The sequence below is a fragment of the Rhinatrema bivittatum genome, chromosome 5 (genome assembly GCF_901001135.1).
Source record: "Rhinatrema bivittatum chromosome 5, aRhiBiv1.1, whole genome shotgun sequence".
NCBI lineage: Eukaryota > Metazoa > Chordata > Amphibia > Gymnophiona > Rhinatrematidae > Rhinatrema > Rhinatrema bivittatum.
This window is the reverse complement of record NC_042619.1, coordinates 100,736,170-100,761,986: the sequence shown is the minus strand read 5'-3', so window position 1 is coordinate 100,761,986 and position 25,817 is coordinate 100,736,170. Positions and strand designations below refer to the sequence as shown.

Genomic DNA, 25,817 nt, shown 5'->3' with positions numbered 1-25,817 from the left:
TTCTATTTGGAACAGTATCCCATCAAACCTCAGACTGGAGCCAAGCCTTTTAACTTTCAGAAAAAGACTTAAAACCTGGCTCTTTCACCAAGCCTTCCCTGAACCACCAGACAATCACTAGTTGGCCTTCTTTCCTACCTGGTCTGGCTCTCCGTTTCTCAAAGAAAAAATAAATGGACTCTGAGACATTCAGGTTAAAGTACCGTTCTTAAGTTTATTAACTTGTACACGCTATGGTAAAATTATTTTTACTGGCCTTTCTTCTTTCCAGCTTGTTGCAAGCTTCCAAGTTCTCGCCCCCTGTTGATTGTAACTTTGACTTATTCCTACTTATTGTTATCTTTCGTTTACGTGAATTTGTTACTCTAGTTTTCTTTTTTCCCTTTGTTAAACTGTAAACCGATCCGATATGGTAACTTACTATGAAGGTCGGTATAAAAAACTGTTAAATAAATAAATAAATAAAATAATCAAATTCTGGTGTCATCTCATTAACATCAACACAAACTCCCTCCACTACAAGTGTGGACCCCCTTTTCAACCTTCAAAATTTTCACAGACCCCCATATGCCTCCCTTTCATTTTTACCTGCAGTTATAGACCATATATAGAAAAGTTATTAATGAAAGAAAAAATAATTATATGCACACCATGCTCATACATAATATATAAAACATTAAATAAAGCTTACTGATATAAATGGAATACATATAATTGCAAAGCACAGCAGTAAATGTGCAAGAATGCACTTATATTAAATAACTTATACAGTGAAACTACAAGCAGCCACACAGCTGGATCAGTAGCAACTGGGGGGAATGGACTGGAGGAGGGAGAGGAGAGAGATTGGCAAGAAAGATTGGTGGAGGGAAAGAGTGAAAGACTGGAGGAGGGTAAAGAAACTGGTAGAAATGTACTGAGAGAGACACACACACAAAGTGGTAGGAACAGACTGGTGGAAGGAGATAGAGAGACTGGTGGAGAAGGAGAGAGACTGGTAGGGATGGACTGTAGAGAGGGAGAAGCACTGATGGCAACGGACTGGTGGAGAAGGGCAGAGACAGGGACTGGTGGGGATGGACTTGGACTGTGCAGGGGAGAGAGAGAGAGAAACTTGCAGGATAGACTGGTGAAGGAGAGAGGGCCTGGTTGGAATGGACCATGAAGCAGAGACAGAGTGAGAGACTGGTGGGGAAGGGGAAGGAGGGATGTTTGGGACAGGGCCACATCACTAAAAGGAGATGTGGAGAGAGGTTTGTTGCACATATCCCTCCCACTCTCTCATATACACATGCTCTCATACACACACACTCACTCCTCCTCTCTCCTTCGCACAGGCTCACACTCTCACGAGGGCCTCTTTCCAGCTTCAGCCGCCGGTGTAATGGGTGTGCCAGTGGCCCATTGGGCCTCCTGTCATCTTCAGCCAACAGGATGAGTGCGCTGGCAGCCTGTAGGGCTTTCTATCATCTTCAGTCGCTGGCAGGATGGGTGCGCCAGTGGCCTGTCGAGCCTCTTCTTTCAAAGTGCGGGCTTTCTTCTATCGCTGCTCATTTCCCATGGACCCCTTGTTATAGTGTGGCAGACCCCAGGGGTCTGCGAACCACAGGTTGGGAACTACTGGTCTATAGAATGGAGTGCTTTTTATCCCTGAATCAGCATTGAACTTTGGGAAGTAAGCTAATACTACTTTTGGCGAGAAAAAATACTTGCCAAGAATTTTAAAGAAGCAGTTTCCATTGGTTCAAAAGGAGGATTCATCAGATCAGAGAACCACACTGAGATCCCTCAGAACCTCTAGTTTGGTGTTCTGATACTGAAAACACACTTATCAGTGATTTATTTATTTATTTAAAGGCTTTTATATACCGATAACAGTTTGTACATCGTATCGGTTTACATGGAAGTTCACACAAGCTTACTGTTGAAGTAACCTCTATCAACCAACATTGACTCTCACCCCCCGACCTCTTCCCTAACTCATCCCCACCCCCGCTCCAGTCCCTGCCCTGACACCACCCCCCCCCTGCTTACCTCCCCATGTCTCCTCCTTCCACAGGATATATTATGTTTATGCCTCGCTACCCTATTGTTTTTTGTTGATTATTGAATCACTTTCCAGTTATCATCGTTATAATATCTTTCCTGTCTTCCATCTCCCATGTTTTCGCTCCCTGTTTAATGTAACTTTACCTTCTACATAGTAGTTAATTGGTTTCCCCTTGTTCTATTGTAAACCGGTACGATAAGACCTCGTCTTGAGTATCGGTATAGTAAAAGAATTTAAATAATAAATAAATAAATAATAATTAAATAAAAAAGAATAACAGTTACATGGAACAATTGGTAGCATAGTGTTAAGATATAGTACATAACTATAAACATAGTAATAAATAAAAAGTAAATATCAGGATTTCAAATGAGGGAAAAATAGCAATTAACAAGTGAAGGACTCAGAGAGGTTTACAATTAAATTAAAGAGGGTTAAAGTGAGAGAATGCGCGGGATGGCAGGAGGGGGGAATAAATCAAAGTAAAGGAGGGAAGGTGTAGGGGAGAGGGAACGAGAGAAACAGGGTCTCCGGTCTCGGGAACCACCAAAGCAGGAGTTGAAAAGAGGGGGTGGAATGTTCTATCTGTCTCTTTTACAAGCAAAGAAATTCCTCGTTATTACTGCAACTTTTTCATAAGACTGTTGTGTCCTCTGGCCCAAGGTGAGCAGAAGAATATCTTCCAAAACTAGTACTGATTTTTTGCAAAGTGATAGGTGGCTTATTCAGGGACACTGGCACTACTGAGCAAACAGGTTCTATTGTTTGCAATTGAAGTTCTTCACTACTAGCCTTGGGGGCTTTACTCTTCTGATTAATGGAGAAGGTAAGGGTAATCTGATCCCTTTTCCTGCAGTTCTGGGATGGCTAGTGAATTACTGGTAGGTCATGCTCTCAGGTCCCAGGACGGAGATGCAAAATCTCTGGCTGATGTTATGGATCTGAAGCCCCTTTTGTGTGGTATGGTCAAGGATGGACTTGGCACATCATGGAGCAAAATATGCACTGAATGTATCGTGGCTTGCAAAGAGTGCACCGGCACCAGCTAAGGAAAAGTCAGACCTGAATCGGAAGCGTCAAGATGCATCAAGTGCATCGGGATCACCTGCATTGGTATATCGGTACATCGTTCATCAGTGTAGGATGTGTCATGTGTCCATGCACCATGCATCGAGTGCATCAATCCATCATGCGTTGAGTGCTTTGATGCTCCTCATACCGAGTGCGCCAATTCATAGTGCTTCAAGTTCAGTGATGCTCCGTGTTTTGAGTGGGTCACTGCATGATGCTTCTATGCAGCAGGAGCACCATGTTGAGTCGAGGCGTGCATCAGTGGTGCTGAAGGTGGTTGATCTGATGGCGCTGGCATGAACACTCAGTATGTCTAATTGAGAAATTACTTACCTGATAATTTTGTTTCCTTAGTGTAGACAGATGGACTCAGGACCAATTGGTTATGCGCTTTCCTGGTAGCAGATGGAGACGGAGTCAAGTTTCAAAGCTGACATCATCCTAGATATACCCCTGCAGTGACCTCAGCCATTCAGTATTCTCTTCAAAAGCCATTGTGGACATGCTATTGAAAAACTTGAATACAATTTAATAACTTGAGAACTTGATTAAGAACTTGATTAAAAACTTGATTAAAACTGGTGACTGTAACTGTACCCAACCAAACATAAGCGCGGAAATCCCCACAATATTATAGATGCCCAGATCTAGGCATAGGGTGATGGCTTACCCGTAACCTCTTTGGGATCGAGATTCATGTGCGATTCCTTGGCACTGTTCATGGGCAGCCGTGGACGGGATGCTGAGTCCATCTGTCTACAGTAAGGAAAACAAAATTATCAGGCAAGTAATTTCACCATTTCCTAGAGTGTAGCCAGATGCACTCAGGACCGCCCTCACAAAGGCTGCGTCTTCTCAGGCTTGGACGCCCAGGCAATAAAGCTGGAGAAGGTGTGCAAGGAAGACCACATCGCTGCTCGGCAGATGTTGACGGGAGACAGTAGCTTAGCTTCCGCCCAGGATACAGCTCGTGCCCTAGTGGAATGAGCTTTAACCTGAAGAGGAAAAGGCTTCACAGCCTCTACATAAGCTCCCTTGATCACTTCCTTGATCCAGCAAGCTATGGTAGCTGAAGAAGCTGCTTCGCCTTGTTTCCTTCCACCGTGAAGAACAAACAAACAGTCCATCTTGCGCACCAGTTTTGTAGTTTCTAGATACCATGCTAGCAGCCTACTGACGTTTAAGTGGCGTAGGAGGCGGTAGTCTTCCGAGTCCTTGCATCTATCTAGGGATGGTAAGGAAATGGACTGGTTCAGGTGAAACTCTAAGATTACCTATGGCAAGAAGGAAGGGACAGTGCAAAGCTGCAATGCTCCTGGAGTCAACCAGAGGAACGGCTCCCGACATGACAGCGCATGTAGTTCATAGATGCGACGAGCCGAGCATATCGCCACCAAAAATACAGTCTTCAGCATTACAGCGAAGAGAGAGCGTGCAGCAGCCGAAAGGAAGGCCCTGCTAAGAAGTCCAATCCTAGATTGAGGTTCATAGGGGCATTGGCCACTTTAAGGGTGGTTGGAAGTGTTTAACTCCTTTTAGGAAACGGGCCAAGTCCAGATCTGTCGACAGGCGAGCTCCGTACACCTCACCCTCTGAAACAGGAGAGCGCCACCACCTGGACCTTCAAGGAGTTGAGGGGCAGTCCTTTGTTCAGGCCACCCTGTAAGAATTCCAGAATCATGGGAATCTTGGTTGTCCGAGGGGGTTCCCCGTGTTCCTCACACCAGGCCTCAAATATTCTCCAGATCCACACGAATGCCAGGGACATCGAGAACTTCCGCGCACAGAGCAAGGTGGTGATAACACACCAAATATCTACGCTTTGTCAGGCGAGCCCTCTCAAGGGCCAGACCGTAAGAAAAAACAGAGTTGGGTCCTTGTGAAGGATCGGACCTTGTTGGAGAAGGTCCCTGTGTGGGGGGAGGTATAGGGGTCTCTCCACCAGAAGCCTCTGCATGTCTGCATACCACGGGCATCTGGGCCAAGCCAAGACCACCAGAAGGACTGTGGCGTTCGACCTTGCGAATGACATTGCCCAGCAGAGGCCACAGAGGGAAGGCGTACAGTAAGTCCTCCTCTGGACAAGGGCATCGATCCCTTGGGAACGTTGATCTCTTCTGCAACTGCAGAATCAGGGGACCTTTGCATTGTGAGATGTGGCCAGTAGGTCGATGGATGAGAGGCCCCAGCAATCTACTAGGAGCTGGAAAGCTCTGGTCGACAACGCCCATTCCCCTGGATCCATACTCTCCCTGCTGAGAAAATCTGCTCTGACGCTGTCTTTTCCTGTGATGTGGGAGGCCAAGATCCCTTGTAGATTTAACTCCGCCCATTCCATAAGGGGTTCTATCTCCAGAGACGTAGGCTACCGTTGTTGTGTTGTCTGACATCACACAGACTGCTTGTCCCTGGAGCCTGTAGCTGAATTGCAGACATGCTAATCTGACAGCTCGGTCTTCCAGATGGTTTATGTTCCAGCGTGCCTCTTCCTTAGTCCATTGCCCTGGGTTGTCAATTCCTAACAGTGGGCTCTCCACCCTCGGAGGTTTGCATCCATCATGAGGACTAGCCAGTTTGGTGGAGACAGGCTTACAACCTTGCTTAGATGCACTTCCTGTAGCGACCACTGATGCCGAGAACATACTTCCATCGATAGGTGGAGGCGAATCGAGTAGTCTTGAGACAGTGAGTTCCAACGTGACAGCAGGAAGCGTTGGAGTGGCCGCATGTGTGCCCTCGCCCATGGTACTACCTCCAGGGTTGACGCCATCAGGCCAAGGACCTGGAGATAGCTCCACATCCTGGGGCACACTGTGTTTGTCAACCAACGCACTTGGCATATCAGTTTTCTTAACCTCGAGGGAGGGTGGTAGACCTTGTCCTGCTTGGTGTTGAACCGGATTCCCAGGTACTCTAAGGACTGGGAGGGCTTGAGATTGCTCTTGTCCATGTTCATGACCCAATCGAGTTCCTGAAGCAAGGACCTGACCTTGCTGGTCACCTGGAGGCTCTCTTCCAACGACTTCGCCCAAATCAGCCACTTGTCTAAGTAAGGGTGCACCCGGATCCCTTCTTTTCTCAGTGCCACCGCTACAACCACCATAATTTTGGAGAATGTTCTGGGGGCAGTTGCCAGGACGAAGGGCAATGCCTGGAACTGATAACGGTGGCCCAATACCGCAAAGCGTAGGAAACGCTGGTGGTCTTGATGGATTGGGATATGAAGGTAGGCTTCTGAGAGGTCCAGGGATGTTAAAAACTCTCCCGGTTGTATGGCCGTTATGACAGAGCAAAGAGTTTCCATGTGGAAGTGAATGAACCACAGATGACGATCGATGCTCTTGAGATCCAGGATGGAGCGAAATGAACCCTCCTGCTTGGGTATGATGAAATAGATGGAAAGACGCCCCGTAATTTCCTGAGGAGTAGGTACCTCAAACTGCCACTGCCAGTTTTTTGTGCTGGGAGTGGCAATGTGATATCATCAACATGTCCCGAGGGATGCTGCGAAATTCTCATATGATGTCCAGTACCCATTTGTCCGACGTGATCTTGACCCACCTCTGATAGAAGAGGGTTAGTTGGCCCCCTTCTCCTCATCCCATGGATGGGTTGGCCAAACTTCATTGGGAAGTTCGGTTCGAACCTGAGCCCGAACTAGTTCCTCTTTTTGGTTGTCAGCTCCGAAAGGACTGAGACCTTCCTGAGGGCCGAAATGTCAAGTTTCTGTAGGCTGGAAGCCCCTGGCCTGACCCCTCATGGGCAAGGGGCGCTGTGACCTCTTTTTCTTATCTTCCGGTAGCCGTGGCACTGGATTCACCCCACTTACTGGCTAGCTTTTCCAATTCGCTTCCGAATAGAAGGGATCCCATAAAGGGCATCTTTGTGAGGGTTGCCTTAGGTGTCACGTCCGCTGACCAATTTCGCAGCCATAGCCGACTTCTGGCCGCCACCACTGAGGCTACTCCTCTGGCCACGTATGCACTAGGTCAGAGCTTGTATCCGCTAGGAAGGCTGCGACGGACTCCATCACCTCTCTGGGATGCGCCACCGAGCTATGCCTCTCTCTCGATAGTAGACATGAATGAGCCACCAGGGCACAACAGGAAGCGATCTGCAGTGTCATTGCTGTTGCATCAAAGGCTTGCTTAAGGATGGACTCCAACTGCCTATTGTGTGCATCCTTCAAGGCCGCTCCTCCCTCTACTGGGATAGTTGTTTGCTTCGAAACAGCACAGACCAGGGCATCCACATTTGGGAAATATAGGCATTATTTGGCCGCCAGGTCCAGAGGATACAAGGCCTCTAAGGCCCTACCTCCTTTAAAACTGGCTTCCAGGGCATCCCACTCCAGATCAATCAACTCCTGGATGGCTTCCAGCATCAGGAAATAGCAAGAGGCTTTCCATAAAGACACCAGTATGGGATTCCTCTTTGGTTCAGAAACAGGGTTCATGCTGGGAACTCCCAGTCTTCAGGGTCTGGGAGACCAGGACCGGCAATTCATCTATGTGGAAAAACCATAGCATTATTTATTTATTTATTTATTTATTTATTTATTTAAAAGTCTTCTATACCGATGTTAGTCGAAACATCACCTCGGTTTACATGGAACAAAAGCAACGGAAATTACAAGTAATAGGGGAAGGGTAAGGGGTACAAAAAACCATAAGGAGAACAGAGAAGCATAGGAACAAACAACAAGTGAACTATAATGTCATAAGAACAAGGTCATAGTCAAATTCAGGTCATGATCCATCACAATTCAATATTCATCAAGGGTGTTGGGGAAAGGCTTGTTTAAATAGCCAGGTATGGCTATTTGAAAGGCTTGTTTGAATAGCCAGGTATGGCTCCAGGCCTGGATGAATTTCCCCGTCCTCCAATGAGTTTGCATCCCCATCGTCATCCGTGGTGTCTGGGTCCCTATCGGGGAGACCCTTGGTGAGGCGAGGCATTTCCCGAGGCATGCTGATAGGGCTGGGAGGATGAGACCTTCCCAGATGGGGCTCAGACTGGGCAGGGGCAGCAGCTGACTGCGCCTGAACAAAGGCTTGAAGGCCCTGAAAGAATTCCACCCAAGAAAAGGTCGCTGGGTCCATATCTAGCCCAGAAAGAACTGGGGTAGGGGCCACTGAACTGCCCTCTCAAGGGGCGGACGCAGCCCTGGGATGCTACCAGATAAGATCGTTTCTGACCCGTTCTCCGATTGGGAGGGGCCGAACTTGGAGAATTTCTAGAGTCCAGCTCTCCCTGGGCTTCCTCACATGGCTGACACAGGAAGGATTCTAGATCAGACTGTGCAACCCTAATATGGCAGGCAACACAAAGGGAGTGTCGCTTGTGCTTCTTTGATGCCTGGAACTATAATTAACTGTAGCTTGTGCGTTCAGCCAGTTAGCGCCTGAGCTTGAGCGCGCACAAATCTGCCCCGACATGTAAGTTTAAGCGTCCGATTGTGCGCGAATATATGCATGCGATTATGCGCGCACTTACGCGGGGGTTAGACGCACAACAGGGCTGGCCTGCACCTCGCATACCGACGATTAATGGGGAAAAATGGCACCGCACCAAACCGTGCACAAGACGGCTCTGCTGTGGCCTGCCACGTGGAGTGCTCACCGAGTTTGAAGTGGGGCCTAGCCCATCAGGGGGCCGCTCAACCCGCTCGGAAACCCCCTTCCCTTGCCCTAACGGGATCAGGAATGTCATCGATACAGCGCACCAAGCAAGGAGACCGGTGGAAAGACTTACTGAAGCCCTTCCACATCTCTGAATCGGAGTTCTTCTTTACTTACCTGGGCTCAGAGCTTACTGGCTGAGTACAGAGACAGTCTCTGACTGCAGGGGGAGAGGGATTAGGTCATCACCACCACGCTCTGCTTCCTGCACCCGCTGCCTTTCAGCTGCTTCAGCAGCAAAATCCACGCTGTGAACTGGCTACAGGATCAAGGCACACCTCTGAGAGATCTCAGAAATCGCCTCAAGAATTCTCAACTGAGCGAGGGACCATTAGGTATCACTGCAGGAGAGCGGGGCTCGATCGTTCCCCAATTTAAAGGTAAAATTTAAAGGTAAAATTTCCTCTTCTAAAGAGTACTGTGTTCCCATTAGAGAAGGCACAATCCACATCTGCTAGGAGACGGAGAGATACTGGATGGCTGAGGTCACTGCAGGGGTGCATCTAGGGTGACGTCAGCTTTGAAACCAGACTCCGTCTCCATCTCCTAGCAGGGGAGACCACAACCCATTGGTCCTGAGTCCATCTGGCTACACGCTAGGAAATATTTATGTTTCTTCAGTGCAGAGAGGACTGGCTCGAGGAAGTGATGTCATTTGTGTGTCTATGGCTCCCAGGCACTTGAACTGGACTCTGTGGCCTTTGCAGACTGGGGAGATTTTGAGCAACTTCAGCTTAACAGTTTTGCCAAGGAGGCGATGCTGCACTGCGGAAAGAGGATCTATTGCTATTCCTTAAAGATTTACACAGGTCTTCCATTCTCAAGGACCTGGAATACTGAAGTGCGGGTACATTCATCCATAGGCTTTGCAGCGACATTTTTCTGCGAGGGAGAAATTTGGTCTTCTTTTTTTTTTTAAGCATTTAAAAGTGCAAGTCAAGGTGAGAAACGTTTCCTGAAGAGAAAAACAAGTAAGGAAAAAATAGAGGAGAGAAAGTATACATCTGGGCTTCAGCTCAGATAAAAAAAATAACTGAGGAGACTCATGAGGCAACTTCCACACACGCTCAGTAGAGCTAAAAGCTCTACAGTTTGGAGAGAGAAGTTTGTTTGGTGCCACTGGATGACATCACCCACATGTAATGGCTAAATGGAGGCGAACCGGGTCCATCCCGGTTCGCCGAGGATAACACGGGATCGGGCAGGAGGCAGGGTAGGCGGAAGTTTGGGGGAGGGGGATCCGGGGGATATAGGGGGGGGGGGAGGAGAGCGAGGAACAGAAGGGGCCAATGGCAGTGCAGCATTTTAAAGGCTGCACTGTCATTGGGGCAAAAGGAAACGAGGGACGTAGCGCGGGCTGGGGAGCAGGCAGAGCGTGATTCGGCAGAGAAGCAGGCAGAGGAGCTTTTGCTTGCTCCTGCCTGAATCCCTCGCTACCCCCGGCGAAAACATGCGGCGGAACAAGGCGAAAGTGGAGGGTAAGCCCCCGTCTGGCTCGCGCTCTCGCCCTCCGTCGAGGTCCAGAGCTGGTCGCACGTTGCCCGAGAGGCTGGAGCCTGCTCCGCCTCCGGTGGGTCCGGGAGTTGGCGACGCTGTCCCTACCCCCCACGGGCCTCGGCACCCCCTATTGCCTCCCTGCTCCCCTATTTTTCGGACTCGGAGGAGAGCGGTCCCGAGGCAGATGCGGGTCCCCCCTCTCCCCCCCCTCCTCGTTCCCCGACAGGCCCTGCATTCGCCCCCCCTCGCGGGAGCGGAGCGGCCGTTTCAGGCTTTACATTTCTGGGACGTCCCTTGCTGGAGGTCCACAGTCCTCCTGCTGCGCGCGCTCAGCCGCCTCGGGCATTACCAGACCCGGTCCGCCCGATTTCGCCGCCCCCTCCTTTGCTGGCTGGGCGGATTCTACCCCCCACAATTTGGTCTCCTGGCATCGCGGGGACTACCGGCCCTCGTGCTCGCCGGACACCCAGGCGCTCGTCAAGCCCTTCAGCGGCTCCCTTGCGGCGTCGTTGCCCCCCTCCCTCCAAACAAGGCCCTGCGGGAGTGAAGCTGGGCAGTGCACGGCCCGTTCCTACCAGGCCGCGTAGGCCACGTGGTTGCCCTCAAGTTCTCCAGCCTCCGGGGGGTCCGGGGCCCAGCAGCCAGTACCCCCCCCCCTGCCCCCCCGTGCACGCCTCAGGAAGCAGCTGTTGTTTCTGCTTTCCTGGAGCGCATGGCAAGTGCAGGCTATGCGTTCCTTCCTGTGGCTGGCCAGGCCCAGGTGTCTGATATCTTGGGCTTCGGAGCCTGGCAGCAGGGGCCGCTCCCCCCCTGTGGGCGGGCAGATGCTTGCGGACAGTGAGCATGCCTTCAGCCTCCCCCCGGTGCATGGCCGCCAGGCATTCTGCGAGCCGGCCCTGGATGTTCGCGGTCGTTCCGCGGTTAGGCGCGGCCCTCGGGCTCAGCCTGCGTTAGTTCCTGCGCTGCCTGGCGACGACCTCCCGGGCCCATCCAGCCGGGAGTCATGGAGGAATCATGCCGCACAGAGTTTCCTGGCACCCGAGGAGAGCGGACGGCAGCGGCTCGGTGGAGGTGCAGTTCCTGATTCACTCGAAGGTCCCGTCGCCCAAGCTGATCCGGTTGCAGGTAAGCACAGCAACGCTTCCGAGGTTACTGCGGGCAAGGCGCGGGTTAAGCGGGCTAGGGTTGCCTCCAGTTCCACGTCGTCCTCTTCGTATTCTGAATACAGTACCGGTTCGGCACGTCCGCGGGCGGTCCTAGACGAGGGTCCCAAATGTGATGCCGGCCATCCTGCCTTGGCTTCCTTGTCCGAACTGTGGGAGGAGGTGCCCCGGCGTCTGGTCAAACGCATACGGAAACGCAAATTCGTCAACATTTTTAAGTTACTAGAGGGTCGACGGGGGGGGGTAAGAAACGCTCCAAAAAAGGTAAGAAATATAGCAAAAGGCGCGGCACGGGGCCCCGTATCGCCAAGAACGTGGTGAACTGGGTGCGCGGTTTCCTGCGACTGGCTAGCGTAGTGAGTCATTTCGACCCTACGCAATACGGCTCCTTGCTGTCCTATGCGGACAGCATCCTCGGGGCGTTCCGGGACTACGATGGTTGGGCATGGCTCAACTATGATGAGAAGTTCCGGGATAAGATGGCGGGGAACAGGTTCATGTCCTGGGGGTCACAGGATATTCACCTGTGGCTCACGCAAATGACCAACAAAGGTGGGGTGCCTCTACGGGGAGGTTCGCGCGCGGGGGGCGTTGGGACTCTCCCTCATACGGATCCCGTTGGGGCACCTGGGGTGCAGTCCTTTCGGACTGGAGCGGGGCGTAAACCGGACCTTGGGGTTAAAAGTACGGGAGCCGGGACTGACGTTTGCTGGCGGTTCAATAAACTCACCTGTTTATTCCCGGAATGTAAGTTCCGGCATGCGTGCTCAGCCTGTGGAGGCTCTCATTCTGCCCTGCAATGCTCCCAAGGAGCGGGTGCTGGGGCCAGTAAGGGAGCCAAATGATAAGTCGGTTCTCCTCAAGGCCGACTCGCCGGTAATTCTTGCGGAGCTGCTGGAGAGTTTGCGGAGTTATCCGAATCGGCGGGCGGCGCGGTTGTTAGCCAACGGCTTTCGTTACGGCTTTCGTATCCCTTATGTTGGCCCCGGTTCCAGGGGACGAGCACGGAATTCGCGATCGGCCTCCAGGTTGGCCCCCGTTGTCAGGGCCAAGTTGGCGGACGAACTCACCTTGGGGAGGGTTGCTGGCCCTTTCTCGGGGCCGCCCTTTCCGACTATGCATCTGTCTCCGTTGGCTGTCATACCAAAAAAGGCGCCGGGTAAATTCCGCCTCATTCTTAATCTATCTTCTCCGGACGGTTCTTCCGTGAATGATTTTATCCCGCCGGAGGCCTGTGCCGTTAAGTATGCCTCATTTGATGATGCAGTGGCCCTTGTGCGCAATGTGGGCCCTGGGGCCCTCCTTGCCAAGGCAGACATTGAATCTGCCTTTCGCCTGCTTCCCATCCACCCGGACTCTTTTCCGTTGCTCGGTTTTTATTTTGAGGGTCACTACTTCATTGATCGCTGCCTGCCGATGGGCTGTGCGGTATCCTGTGCCTTGTTTGAGGCTTTTAGTACGTTCGTTCATTGGGCTACAATCGAGCACACTGCCTGCGCGGCGTCGGTCCATTATTTAGATGACTTTCTGTTTGTGGGGCCTAGCGCTGACGATACGTGTCGCCGTCAGTTAGACGGTTTTCTGCGGACGGCCGAGCGCCTAGGTGTGCCTATAGCGAAGGACAAAACGGAAGGACCGGTGACCACCTTGAGCTTCCTCGGCATTGAGTTGGATACAGTGGCCATGTCCTGTCGGTTGCTGGCTGAAAAGATTGTACAGCTTCAGGGATTGATCGCGATCGTTCGGGGCTCGATTAAGGTTACGTTGCGGCAGATGCAAGCCCTAATTGGTTCTCTTACTTTTGCGTGCAGGGTCATCCCCATGGGCCGGGCGTTTCTTCGTCGGCTGTCCGCCCGGACGACGGGCGTCCGGGCTGCCCATCATTTTATTTGGGTTACCAAGGCTGTGCGGGATGAGTTGGCGGTTTGGGACGAATTTCTGGTTTCCTTTAATGGCATTTGCCTTATACAGGATTTGGAGGTGTCAAATTTTGACCTCGAGCTGTATTCGGACGCTGCGGGAGCGACGGGCCTGGGCCTGTATTTCAAGGGCCGCTGGTGGGCTGAGCGTTGGCCGACCAATTGGGTGGCGGCTGGCACGGTAAAGAACATTACCTTCTTGGAACTCTTCCCCATTCTGGTGGCCCTTACGCTGTGGGGCGCGGATTTAGCGAACAAACGCGTGGTGTGGTGGTGTGACAATTTGGGGGTAGTTCAGGTGGTTAACAAGCTGGCGGCGAAGTGCCCGCGGGTATCGGCTTTAGTTCGGGAATTGGTGATGTTATGCCTTAAATGGAATGTTACAGTCCGCGCGCGCCATGTTCCCGGGTCATTGAACTTGATTGCTGACGCTCTCTCTCGTTTTAAGTGGGAGGCCTTCCGTGCAGCGGCTCCGTGTGCACGCCTGCTTGGGGAACGGGTGCCTGTCGGCCTCTGGAAGCTTGGCACGACCTGAAGTGGGATCTGCTCCGGCGCTCCGTAGCTCCTGCCACCTGGAAGGCCTATCTCTCCGGCAGACGATACGTGGCTCGTTTTTTGTTCTCTTTGGGCTGGATGGGGGGGGAGGTACGGGAGGGGGACGTCGCTCGTTTCATCCTGTGGGCTTGCCGTGGGGGTTCTTCCGTGACCTCAGTCCGAAGTCAGTTGGCGGGTTTTGCCTTCTTTCATAAGCTAAATGGGTTCGGCAGCCCACTCCGCAGCTTTTTGGTGCGGAAGTTGTTAGGGGGCTGGGGCAAGGGGGCGGGCCGTCGGCCTATCCGTTTCCCCGATCTCCTTCGGATCGCTGAACAATTGCCGCGCATTTGTCTTTCGGCGTACGAGTCGGCGTTGTTCTGAGTGGCTTTCACCTGGGCTTTCTTCGGGGCAATGCGGTTGGGGGAACTCGTGGCGCGGTCCAAAGCGGACAGGGGCGAGGACGGCCTACAGGCCGGAGACGTCTGTCTCTATCCGCATTGCGTGACCCTGCGCATTCGGCATTCCAAGACGGATCAGCGTGGGGTCGGAGCGTGGGTGACGCTCTGGCGTGCCCCCCATGTATTAGCGTGTCTGGTTAGCGCCGCTTTGTCCTATGCGGCGTTGCGGCCTCCTGCTGGTCGGCATTTCCTCGTGCATGCCGACGGGACCCCGTTAACCCGGTTTCAATTCGCGGCTGTCCTGCGCCGCGTAGTGGCTTCATTACGGTGGACTGAGAGGTGCTATACTTCCCATTCCTTTCGCATCGGCGCTGCCACAGCGGCGGCCGAATTGGGGTGGCCGGCGGATAGAATTCATGCCTTGGGCAGGTGGAAGTCGAACAGCTATAGGGGTTACGTGCGGCGGTAGAGGGACGCCCCGACACGTGACGGGAGGCTTTGGGGTTGCTGGGAGTGTTTGGTAATGCTTGTGTTTTGTCTTTCAGATTTCTGCGGGGTCCGGCCGCCACGAGACTGTGCTTGGATCGTGGGCCACTCTTTTGTTCATCGGGCGCAGCGCCGCGCCCGGAAGCGGCCGTATGGGGAGCACCTGAACGTGGCTGCACTGGAGGGCTCTGTGCGCTGGATGGGACGTGGGGGTATGAAATGGGGCGACCTCTGTGACTTCTTGCAAGGCCAGGTCGAGGCATTCGGACTCCCGCGGTTGCTTGTCCTTCATCTGGGTGGGAACGACGTTGGGCAGCTCACGTGCCGGGAGTTCATAAAAATCATTCGGAAAGACCTTGCTTTCCTTATGAATCGCTTGCCGTCTACCAAATTGGGGTGGTCAGACATTATCATTCGTCTGCGGCACCGAGCCGAGCCCATGTGGTGCCACGGTGTTAAGAAGTTAAATCGCCAGATTGGTAAATGGCTGGTGCGGGAAGGCGGCTTTTGGATCCGCCACGATTGGTCGTGGGATGTTTTGGAGGGGTATTTCCTGGGTGATGGAGTCCACCTTTCTGATATCGGAATGGACTTGTTTAATAACGCCTTGGAAGAAGGTCTTCGGTTGCAGTTGCAAGTTAGGCCGCAGTGGGGGAACAAGGGCAACTAGGTTGCCTTGTTGGTGGCGGAAACCCGAGCCATAGTTGGGTGTATATTTGTTACAAGGGTGAAGGGCACGTTACAAGGTGGGGGTAATGCTCGTGCAGTTTGGGGCTGCTGCACGAGAAGGCCTAAAGAGCAAGGGGGGGGGCCGATGCTCAGGCCGCAAGCTTACCCTCGCTGATGACGTGGCGGGGTAGGTGAAGGGGGAGGAGCTCCAAGCTGCTTACCATTGGGCCGCGATGGTAAGTGAAGAATGGCATGCGGCAGGTGGTGGAGGTGGAAGGAGTTCATTTTGGATATTGTTAAAGTGGCTCGGGTTAGGTTAATAAACTGCGGCCTTATTTGAATTCCATAAAGTTGTTGTGTCTAATTTGTGGGGGTAAGGGGAGCAAAGGTGAGTGCCTGCCCGGACGACGGGTCACGAGTACTTGTGTTATTCAGCCTGTTTATCAACAGAAAAAAACCACAGTTGGACCTTGATCTATTTGAAGTAATAGTTTAGTTTCAAATCCCTGTAAGTTTTATATCCCTTTGAATTTATTGACTTTTCCCGATAGGATGTCAAATTTTTAGGCAGTGTGCATTTTTTAAACTTTCACCCAATGAAAATGGTTAAACCAGGTTTAACACAACAGAGTAATGTGCGGCAATTAATTATACTGGACAATATCACTTTGGCAAGAACAATTTTTAATTCTATATTGTGCACACAGCATTACTCTGTTGTTGTTCATCTAAATGTGTGTGCCCTTTACTCCGCTTTCCTTATATGCTTAAACCAGGTTTAACCCAGTTTACCAAGCATGGTCTAGACCAGTGGTTCTCAACCTTTTATCAGTTGGGACACACCTCACAGATGGTTCTCACATGCGTGACACACTGAGCACATGATCATCACCAGGCTAAATGTAAACAAACACTCTGCATTCCACAGGAACCCCCTCGACCCCCAACAATGGGTGCAGAGCAAAACTAGGACATTCCCCGTTCAATTTACCATACAAAAAAAGATATTTCTGGTGACATCTCAATAACACACTCTCTCCTACCAGGTGCAATAGACCTCCTTATGAAAAAAACCCAGTAATTTACCACCAATGCATGTTCTATTGAGAAAACACAACAAATAATATTGATACAAATGCCTACATGCTAGTAAAATACTTCACCTCGGTCTCACACATAGAATCAACCTTCACCAAGTACAGAAAGACCATAAATTACAAATATGGAAACACAAACTGGAATGGAAACCCAAAAAAATCCACTCTACATTCTGTGCAAAACAAAAATATGGCACCTATCAGATTTCTAGGATCTGAAATAATGTGCACAAAGTTACACCTGCATTATGGAACTCAAACAGTAACAACCTACCTATGAAAAGGCAGCACTGCAAAAATTACACCAGGCCCTAAACACCAATACACCTCCTATTAGGAAAACAGAACAAGCCAAGCTGCTATAGCTCCCTACCAAGAAACTATAAGCTCGCAGAACACCCTTAGCTGGGTCACACACGCAGAACACAGACAGACCCTCAAATACAGAATAAAGTGACCATAAAGCTAATGTTTTTGTTTTTGCGTTGTTTTACTGCATACAGAGTTTGGCTTCTTGCTGTTTCCAATTCAGTTTTTGTCTCCACATTTCTATACATTCCCCGAGAAATATAAAATAATTCTAAAACTAGAATATAATAAATGTTTCAAAACAACTGATAAATGGAACATCCAATCATTAAAAATTTTCAAAATTATTAAAAATTCTCCAAACACCAATAAAATATTTCTAACAGCAGACACATCACATAATACCTAATAATGAAAATGGCAATCAAGATAGATAAACTTAAAAAGCCACCTTTACTTACCCTCTCCAGTAACTCTCGTACTCCTTTCCATTGTAGGCCAATAGCACATACCAGAAGCAGCAAGAGCTGCTGAAGCTCTGTCCTGACACTCTTCTTCCTTACGGCCCATGACTAGTCTGTCTCTCTCACTCACACACACCAGTCCCCTGCCTGACCAAGTTCTCTTTCTCTCACTCACACACACCAGTCCCCTGCCTGACCAAGTTCTCTTTCTTCTCACTCACACACACCAGTCCCCTGCCTGACCAATTTCTCTTTCTCTCACTCACACACACCAGTCATATGCCTGACCAATCTCTTTCTCTCACACACACCAGTGACTTTCCTGAGCAGTCTCTTGCTCTCACACATTTCTCTTACTTACACACACATTTTCTCATACACTTACACACATACTGACTCACTCTCTGTCTCTCTCACCCCCACCCACAGCACACATAGCAGCTACAGCACAAGGTAGCCAGTATGCTGCTATTAAAAGCAGAGTCCTGACAGGCTGGAAACTGCAGCAGGAGTGACCTCCCCAGCCCCACAGCGCTAAGAAGGCAGCACTCAGCTGTTTGCTTGTGCTGCGATTGATCGCGGCACAGAGCAATCAGCTGAGATTGTAATTTTATTATTTTCTCCCCACCCCAGCCTTTTTTTTTTTTGCAGTTTGATAATTATAATTTTATATTTTCTTGCAGGTGTCGCGCTGGCCAGAGAAGGGGAGGTGGCAGCGGCACCGTGCTCCTTCTGCAGCAGCAGCATGCATGGCCTTTTCTTCTTTCCGCGTGCCTGGTAGACATCACTTCCTCTTCCGGGCCACAGGGGCGGCAAGAAGAAAAGGTCACGTTCCTGTTGCCGGCTTCCACAAAACCCTGCTGCCTCGGGGCTTGAAGGTGCTGATAGCCCGGGCAGGAACGGCAGCAGTGTTCATCTCGCTGAGGTGAAAGGGGGGGGGGGGGGAGGGGAAGAGCAGCAGGTGCGTGACACACCTGCCGGTGCTTCACGACACACCGGTTGAGAACCGCTGGTCTAGACTGTACACTAAAAACTAGTGGCATGACAGCCTCCTAGCTCTTGTAATTTTCAGATTTAAAAGTCATTCAAATGCATAGAGCATAAAACCCAACCTTACTACAGAAAAATGATTCTAATTTTGATTGTGGACATCCCCCTCCCCAGGGCTGGATTCTCAATTTCTGAGCTTTCCCTTACTGGGGTCTGTCCAACTCTCAAATGCCATCTTAGGAAAGTTGAGCTACTCCTTTCTCATTCTTCAACCATTTCTCTCACCCTTCCACCTGTTACAATAGAGGATCATTATTTTTGCTTGCTGGACTCTGCCAGCCATTCAGCTGTTCCTCCTCAGGCCAAGCCTCCTCTCACTAGCCCTATGCATCAGTATGAGGCACCTCTACGATAGATAGACTATCATATATATGATACTGGGGTCCAATACATCTTATCAAGGAAGTTGAAAAATTCTCTCTAATGGTGCAAAATGCAACAAGCCACAAGCATATCAGAAGGCTTATTCTTCACCATACATGACAGTTCCTGATTTTTCTCTTAGATAATAATCTGTAGTCAGTTTATGTAGAAGCTATTTTTATAAATGTTATACCTGCATTACTGCAGCAAGCATTAAAAAGCTCAAAGAAAGAGGGTCGCTCTTCACGTTCAATTGCCATTTTGATACTCCCAGCATCACGGACAGAGCTCTTCTTGGATTAAACCTGAAAATTAATGGCAAAAAGCTTTAGAATTTTTGTCATCAAGAGATGAAATAACTTCAGATAATTATACCATAACATGTGCTGCAGAGGAGTGTGCGCGTCTGTGGTGTAATTCTCATGTGGTGTGAAAGAGTAGGCTAGTAGTTAGAGCAGAGGGCTGTGAACCAAGGAAACCAGGGTTCAATCTTGCTGCTGCTCCTTGTGACCTTGGGCAAGTCACGTCATCCTCCACTGCCTCAGGTTCAAACTTTGACTCTCATTTACTATACATTTTTCCCATAAACACAGAATGGAAGAAAAACCTTAGGTAAATCTGGACTTTAGGATTATAAACCCTCTGGGGACAAGAAAATTACCTACAGTACCTGAATATAATCTGCTTTGAAGGGCCTGAAAAAGGAGGATATAAATCTAATAAATAAATGTAGAATGAATTATATAATCAAAAGGGGAAAGAGTCATGTCAGAAGCTCCCAAATCAGGGATCTAGAAAGACTGTCAAGTGGTCTCTTGAAGAAGCCCCTGTGTGGGGAAATTAAAGAGTAAAATGCAAAACAATCTGCAAAGAATTTAAAAATACATGACAGAAAATTAAAACTGTAAAACCCTCCCATATTTAATGTACTTTATTTTGTATTAGAGCACATGATTTTTTTTTACACCTCAACAGTGCAACCCAGATGGAAGTTTGAAACCTGTGACTTAGACCTTCTCAAATTTTAAGGCATTAGATTAATTTTAAATGGCAAGACACCAAGTTATACATGCAATAAAAGTCATAATACCAAACCAGTAATTCACAATTACAAATGCTTCAATATACAGAAGTAGAAAATTGTGATATTCTCTTCAAAGAGGGTAATTTTCAAAGCCATTTACTTTGATAGATCAGCCCTGGCTGAAAATTGCCTTCCTCAGCCTGTCTAAAAGTCTGTGTAAGCTTCCAAAGCATGCAAACTTTTAGCAAAGTTAAAAAGAGGTGTTCTATGTTCAAACGCTTTTCTCCTTGCTGGAAGAGGCTTTTCCAGGAGATCTGGGGGTCTTATTATCACATGCTACCTTCACCAATCCAAAGGTTGGCCCCGCTTGATGGGGGACACTTGAGGTTTATTCCATCCCATCTATGCCGTGTATCCAAACCTTATAGTTTGTTTTCAGGTATACTGGGTTTTCCATTTTTCCTTGTTTCCTAGTTCCTCCCTTTTCCATCTTATTGTACATCTATGTGAATTGATATGTAATCACCATAGTTAGAGATCCTCTGTAAGGGGAAGGTGGGAGGGTTGGGGGGGGGGGAGGGAGGGAAGGGGTATAAAGGGCCAAAAGGAGGTATGTTAGGGCTATTTTCTACTGTTCTGTTCTCGTTGATTTGTATGTACACCTATCTTGCCTCAATAAAGATAAATGAAAAAAAAAAAGAGGTGTTTTATTTATTTATTTATGGCTTTTATATACCGATGTTCCTGTACTAGTACATAGCACATCAGTTTACATAGAACCAAAGTTGGAAATTACATCAAACAAGAGGGTACAGATAACAGGGCTAACTTCGTATGAACTTATAGATAAAGCAGCGAACGACTTAAAATAACATTAAATTATTATAAATATAAGTATAAATATACAAAATATAAATAAACATAAACAATCAACAAACTTGGATTTACAGCAGACTTGAAACCTTTTAGGGTAGTGGCTCTCAAATCTTTTTTCTGTCTAGACACACCTGACAAATGCTCACTGAACATATGACTGTCACAGGGCTAAATGTAAACATATATGTAACCCTCCCGGGTCACTAAAGAGGTGTTTGCAGAGATTAGGATATTTTCTCTGCAGAAGAGAGGAAGTTCAGGTAAAAGGATAAGGGGCTATGTTCACTACTGGCCTTAGTGGGAGGTTTTCCCCATAGATCAAAGAGACATTTCTGCTCTATACTCATTGTTGGAGATGGGAGGTGCTTGAGGACACAGAATATATGTAACCCATTTGTCAATGGGGGTTCCCTTTGGGGTTGCAGGGGTGGTGAGTGACCCTTTTGCAGCCCCAGAAATGTAAGAGCAACAATCCAAACTTCCAGACTTCACCAAGTGGGGACCAATTGGTTTTGGAAGGTTCAAGGGGAGGCTTTCAAAAAAAGAGGGTCCATACCACTATAATTAGTTCCAAAAAAAAAAAAAATTGTAAAGTTTAATAAGAAAAAAAGGTAGCTCTCAGCACACAAATTCAAATCAGATAAACAATGGAGAGAAGCAAAATAAAAATGAATTGACACAGCTTCCTTTGATGACAGTACTCAGGTCCAATCAATACACTTGTAGTATGATACAACTCCTCTTCTCAGATAACCCAAAGGCATTGGTTGCTACTTCAGATAATACTTCTCCAAACCTCTACACTGTGGGCTTCCCCACGCAAGACAGTATCTCTTTTCTTCTTGGGGAGAACTAATCTGGATGGCTCTCCAGTGGTCCTGAAATTCTCACACTTCACAAAACACAGCTCTGATTTACCGCTAACAAGGGCCCTTAGCAGGGAATCTGCACCACTCTTTTCCTCTCAGCTACTCTCCTGGATAATGTGGATAAGTGCAAGGTGATGCATATAAGAAAAAAACCCATGCTGTAGTTACATGATGTTGGGTTCCATATTAGGTTCCATATTAGGAGACACTGAAATTCTCAGCTCAGTGAGCTGCGGTGGTCAAAAAAGCAAAGAGAATGACTGGAATTATTAGGATGGGCATAGTGAATAAAACAGAGAATGTCATAATGCCTCTATTTTGTTCCATGGTGAGACTGCACCTAGAGTACTGTATGCAATTTTGGTCGCCGCATCTCAAAAAAGATATAACACTGGAGAAGGTACAGAGAAGAGACCAAAATGATAAAGGGGATGGAATGGCTCCCCATGAGGAAAGGCAAAAGAGGTTAGGGCTGTTCAGCTTGGAAAAGAAAGGGCTGAGGTAGAATATGATAGAGGTCTATAAAATCATGACAGGGCAAGAACAGGTAAATGCAAATCAGTTATTTATTCTTTCAGAAAATAGAAAGACTAAGGACCACTCCATGAAATTAGCAAGTAGCACAATTAAAACAAATCAGGCAAAATTCTTTCACTCAACATACAATTAAACTCTGAAATTCATGGCTGGAGGATGTGGTTAGCGCAGCTAGTGTAGCTGGGTTTAAATAAGGTTTGGATAAGTTCCTAGAGGAGAAGTCCATAAACTATTAATCAAGCTGATTTAGGGATTAGCCACTGTTAATACTGTCATTAGTAGAAGGGGATGTATTTAACATTTGGGCACTTGCTAGGTATGTGTAACTTGGATTGGCCACTGTTGAAAACAGGATTCTGGGCTTGATGAACCCTCTGTCTGACCTGGTATGACAATTTCTTATGTTCTTATAACTGACTTATGCCTCATGCTGAAGCACTATATATCTAGGGTATTTCCACATACAACTCACCATAGAAAAAAGATATTCTGTCATCTCAGTAATAACACAAACATTCTCTACCAGGTGCATTGTAAAATACAAAACCTGAAAAAAACAGAATCCACTCAGCACATGTGTAGCAAATCTGCCATACCATAGCAACATTATCTCCAAGGACTCAAATAGCAATAGCCCTGTCTATGAAAAGACAGCAGTACACAACCAATGCACATCCTACTGAGAAAACACAACAAATAAGTCTGCTACAAATGCCTACATGCTAGCAAAATAAGTCACGTTAGTCACACACACACAAAACTGACATTCACCAAATACAGAATAAAAATTACAATTGTGGGGACCAAAACTAGAATGGAAACCCCAATAAAAACTATGCATGCAGTGCAATACTGGAGAACTAGAAACAGAAATAATTTCCTCCTATACTAAGTACAAAAATAGAAGAAATGCACACTCCCAAAACTGACATACTATGTCTCTTGCATCCTCACTTCCCCTCATCATCCCTCACTTCTCCCAATTACTCCTTTTCAATCATCCCCTCACACTCACATTCCTGACTCATTCCCTCTCTCCTAGACTCTCCCTGCTCTCTTCCTCCCCTTTCCCCTCCCTGCCCAGCTAACTCCAACCTCCTTTCCTCCAACCCGCTTCACTTCCAAGCCAAGCAAGGAACGATAAAGTCAGTGTCCCACTGGGCCCAGAAGAGCAGAATTTGGCAATGTCTTGCTCTGATCCAGATGAAGGAGGAAACAGACTCTCACTGGGCCAGAAAGAGCAGGTAAAAGTGATAGTGGCCTACCATCAGGCCCGATAAAGGAAAAGTCAACTGACTTCCACCCATGATAATGAGGCAAGAACCATCTCCTGCTGGTCCTGTAACACACCTGATAAGAACCACTGTTATAGGAATTTTAGGTCAAGGAATAAATTAAAGTGTAAGTACCCTTTGTATGTGCCAGATTTACATTAGCTACTTTTCAAACAGAAACTACAGAAGTAGTTTCCCTTTGACAATTAACTAAAATGTATATGTTACAAGTACACAATTTTGCAACTATGCAGCCTATTGAAAATTGCCCCAAAGGGTCTGTATTCCATATATAAATTATGTTCCATTCCTTGTGAGTTGGATTAGCCACTGTTGGAGACAGGATACTGGGCTTGAAAATCCCTTGCTCAGACCCAGCATGGCATACCTTATGTTCTAAAAGCAGGATATTACCCTAAACACTTTGGCTGGGCATGGAGCACGGCACTATAAATAGAAGTGCAGTGGCCCTTCCTTTCATCTTCTCTCTTTATTTCCCCCATCTTTTCCATGAGGACTGTAGGCCCACATTACATGGTGCAAGGACCTGAGGTTTCCAGAGTGGGCAAGAAGGGAGAACCCAGATGATTTAGGGTGAGTAGGGAGAAAGGCCCTTAAAACTGAGAAGCCATCAAAATGAATCAGGTGCAGGCTTGTTAAGAGTAGAAGGCAGAAAGAAACAGAGATAGGTAAGTGTGAGGAAGAACAGGAAGAAAGAAATTAATGGAATAAGCAGTGGGGAAGCAGGCGAGAGACAGCGGGGGAAAGATACAGGATTTTAAATTTTGGGGCAAGCGTTTCCCGAAGATTAAAGGATCCAGCCAGCCCTGCCCAGATGTATTTTGGGATCTGGAGTCCTGCCTGAGTTAACACGATGAAGTTCAGAGAGGGGACACGGGGCAGCAGAGTCTCTGCAGGCCCTGTTCTCAACTGTCAAAAATACTTTCGGGGCCATTTTAAAGTAGATATGATAGAAAAGAGGGGATATTATCAAACTCCGCTAAAGTGCAACGGTAAGAATCGTTTTGCAAAAGGAAGCATGAAAGCGCTACCTCTGTAATCAAACTGCAGGATAGCCACTACGTGAAAGGGCTGAGCGACTCTGTAACCCTCCTGTTGTCATTTATCAGATGGGGGGTTTCACATTAAACCCTAAAACTCCCTTCCTCACCTGATGGCGCCAATGAACTTTCAACTGCTCGCGCCACATTCTAGATACGTCGCCGCGTGAAGCACGTGACACCGGAAATGATGTAAAATTTGGGGCGGGGAAGAGGGTTTGGCCCCGGTCTGAAGCGCGCACAGATTGGGTGTAGAAAAAGCTTCACGACGTATGGGCGTGAACTAAGTGTTTTCGTAAAGCAAAGTTCACACCATAGAGGCCTGTGCAGCTGCAATTATCCCGCTGGCGGCCGAAGGAAAAACAGAAGCTCATGTGGCCAAGAAAGTGAGGAGGCTGCCGGTGGACCCCATCCCACCAGCGATTGAAGAAAAAAGGGAGCCCATCCTCCTGCTTCTGGGTGCTGGCGTGCACTGTCCAAAACCTATGCAGCTAACGCATGCTCTATGCTGGTCCGGCATGCATGAGATTAGCATAAAGGAAGTGCTAGCATTACAACATTTCAGCACTGCAGGGGTCGGCTTACCGGAGAACCAGCAGAATGGTGCGGGTGTGTGAATGGGATCCTGTCTGGAGGGGGGTGGGGGTGTACGTGTGTGTGAGTGAATGGGAATCTGCCTGGGTATGCGTGTTTGCGTGTGTGTGAATGGCAACCTTCCTGAGGGGTTTGTGTATGAGAATGGTAACCTGCCTGAGGGGGGGTGTGTGTCTGTGTGTGTGTGTGTGTGTGTGTGTGTGTGTGTGTGTGAATGGCAACCTGCCTGAGGGGGGGTGTGTGTGAATGGCAACCTGCCTGAGGGATGTGTGTATAGAAACATAGAAAATGACGGCAGAAGAAGACCAATCGGCCCATCCAGTCTGCCCAGCAAGCTTCACACTTCTTTTTTCTCATACTTATGTTTCTCTTGGCTCTTAGTAACCTTAGGTTCTATTTCCCTTTCACCCCCACCATTAATGTAGAGAGCAGTGATGGAGCTGCTTCCAAGTGAAATATTAAGTTTGATTAGTTGGTTAAGCGGCAGCATAGCTCTTTGCCGTTGAAGCAGAGATATGCCTGAAGTATTAGTTTTACTTCTCCCCTGCCGTTGAAGCAGGGGAGAAGTAAAGGTTGGTGTATGAATGGCAACCTGCCTGAGGGATATGTGTATGAGAATGGCAACCTGCCTGTGGGTGTGTGTGTATGAGAATGGCAGCCTGCCTGAGGGGGTGTGTGTGTATGTGTGTGTGAGTGAATGGCAACCTGCCTGGGGGTGTGTGTGTGTGTGTGTGTGTGTGTGAGTGAATGGCAACCTGCCTGAGGGATGTGTGTGTGAATGGAAACCTGCCTGAGGGTGTGTGTGTGTGTGTGTGTGTGTGAATGGCAACC

General features: G+C 48.5%; 1 protein-coding gene across 1 annotated transcript in view; it reads right to left on the bottom strand.

Annotated features, from left to right (window-relative positions):
- The window catches only part of BRCA2 (BRCA2 DNA repair associated), a 217,973-nt gene extending 193,362 nt beyond the window's left edge, over positions 1-24,611 (bottom strand). The window contains 2 exon segments of the mRNA XM_029603169.1: positions 18,945-19,056; positions 24,503-24,611. Of these exon segments, the coding sequence (XP_029459029.1) occupies positions 18,945-19,011 (67 nt within the window). The 5' untranslated portion in view covers positions 19,012-19,056; positions 24,503-24,611.
- Positions 24,612-25,817: the final 1,206 nt, after the last annotated feature.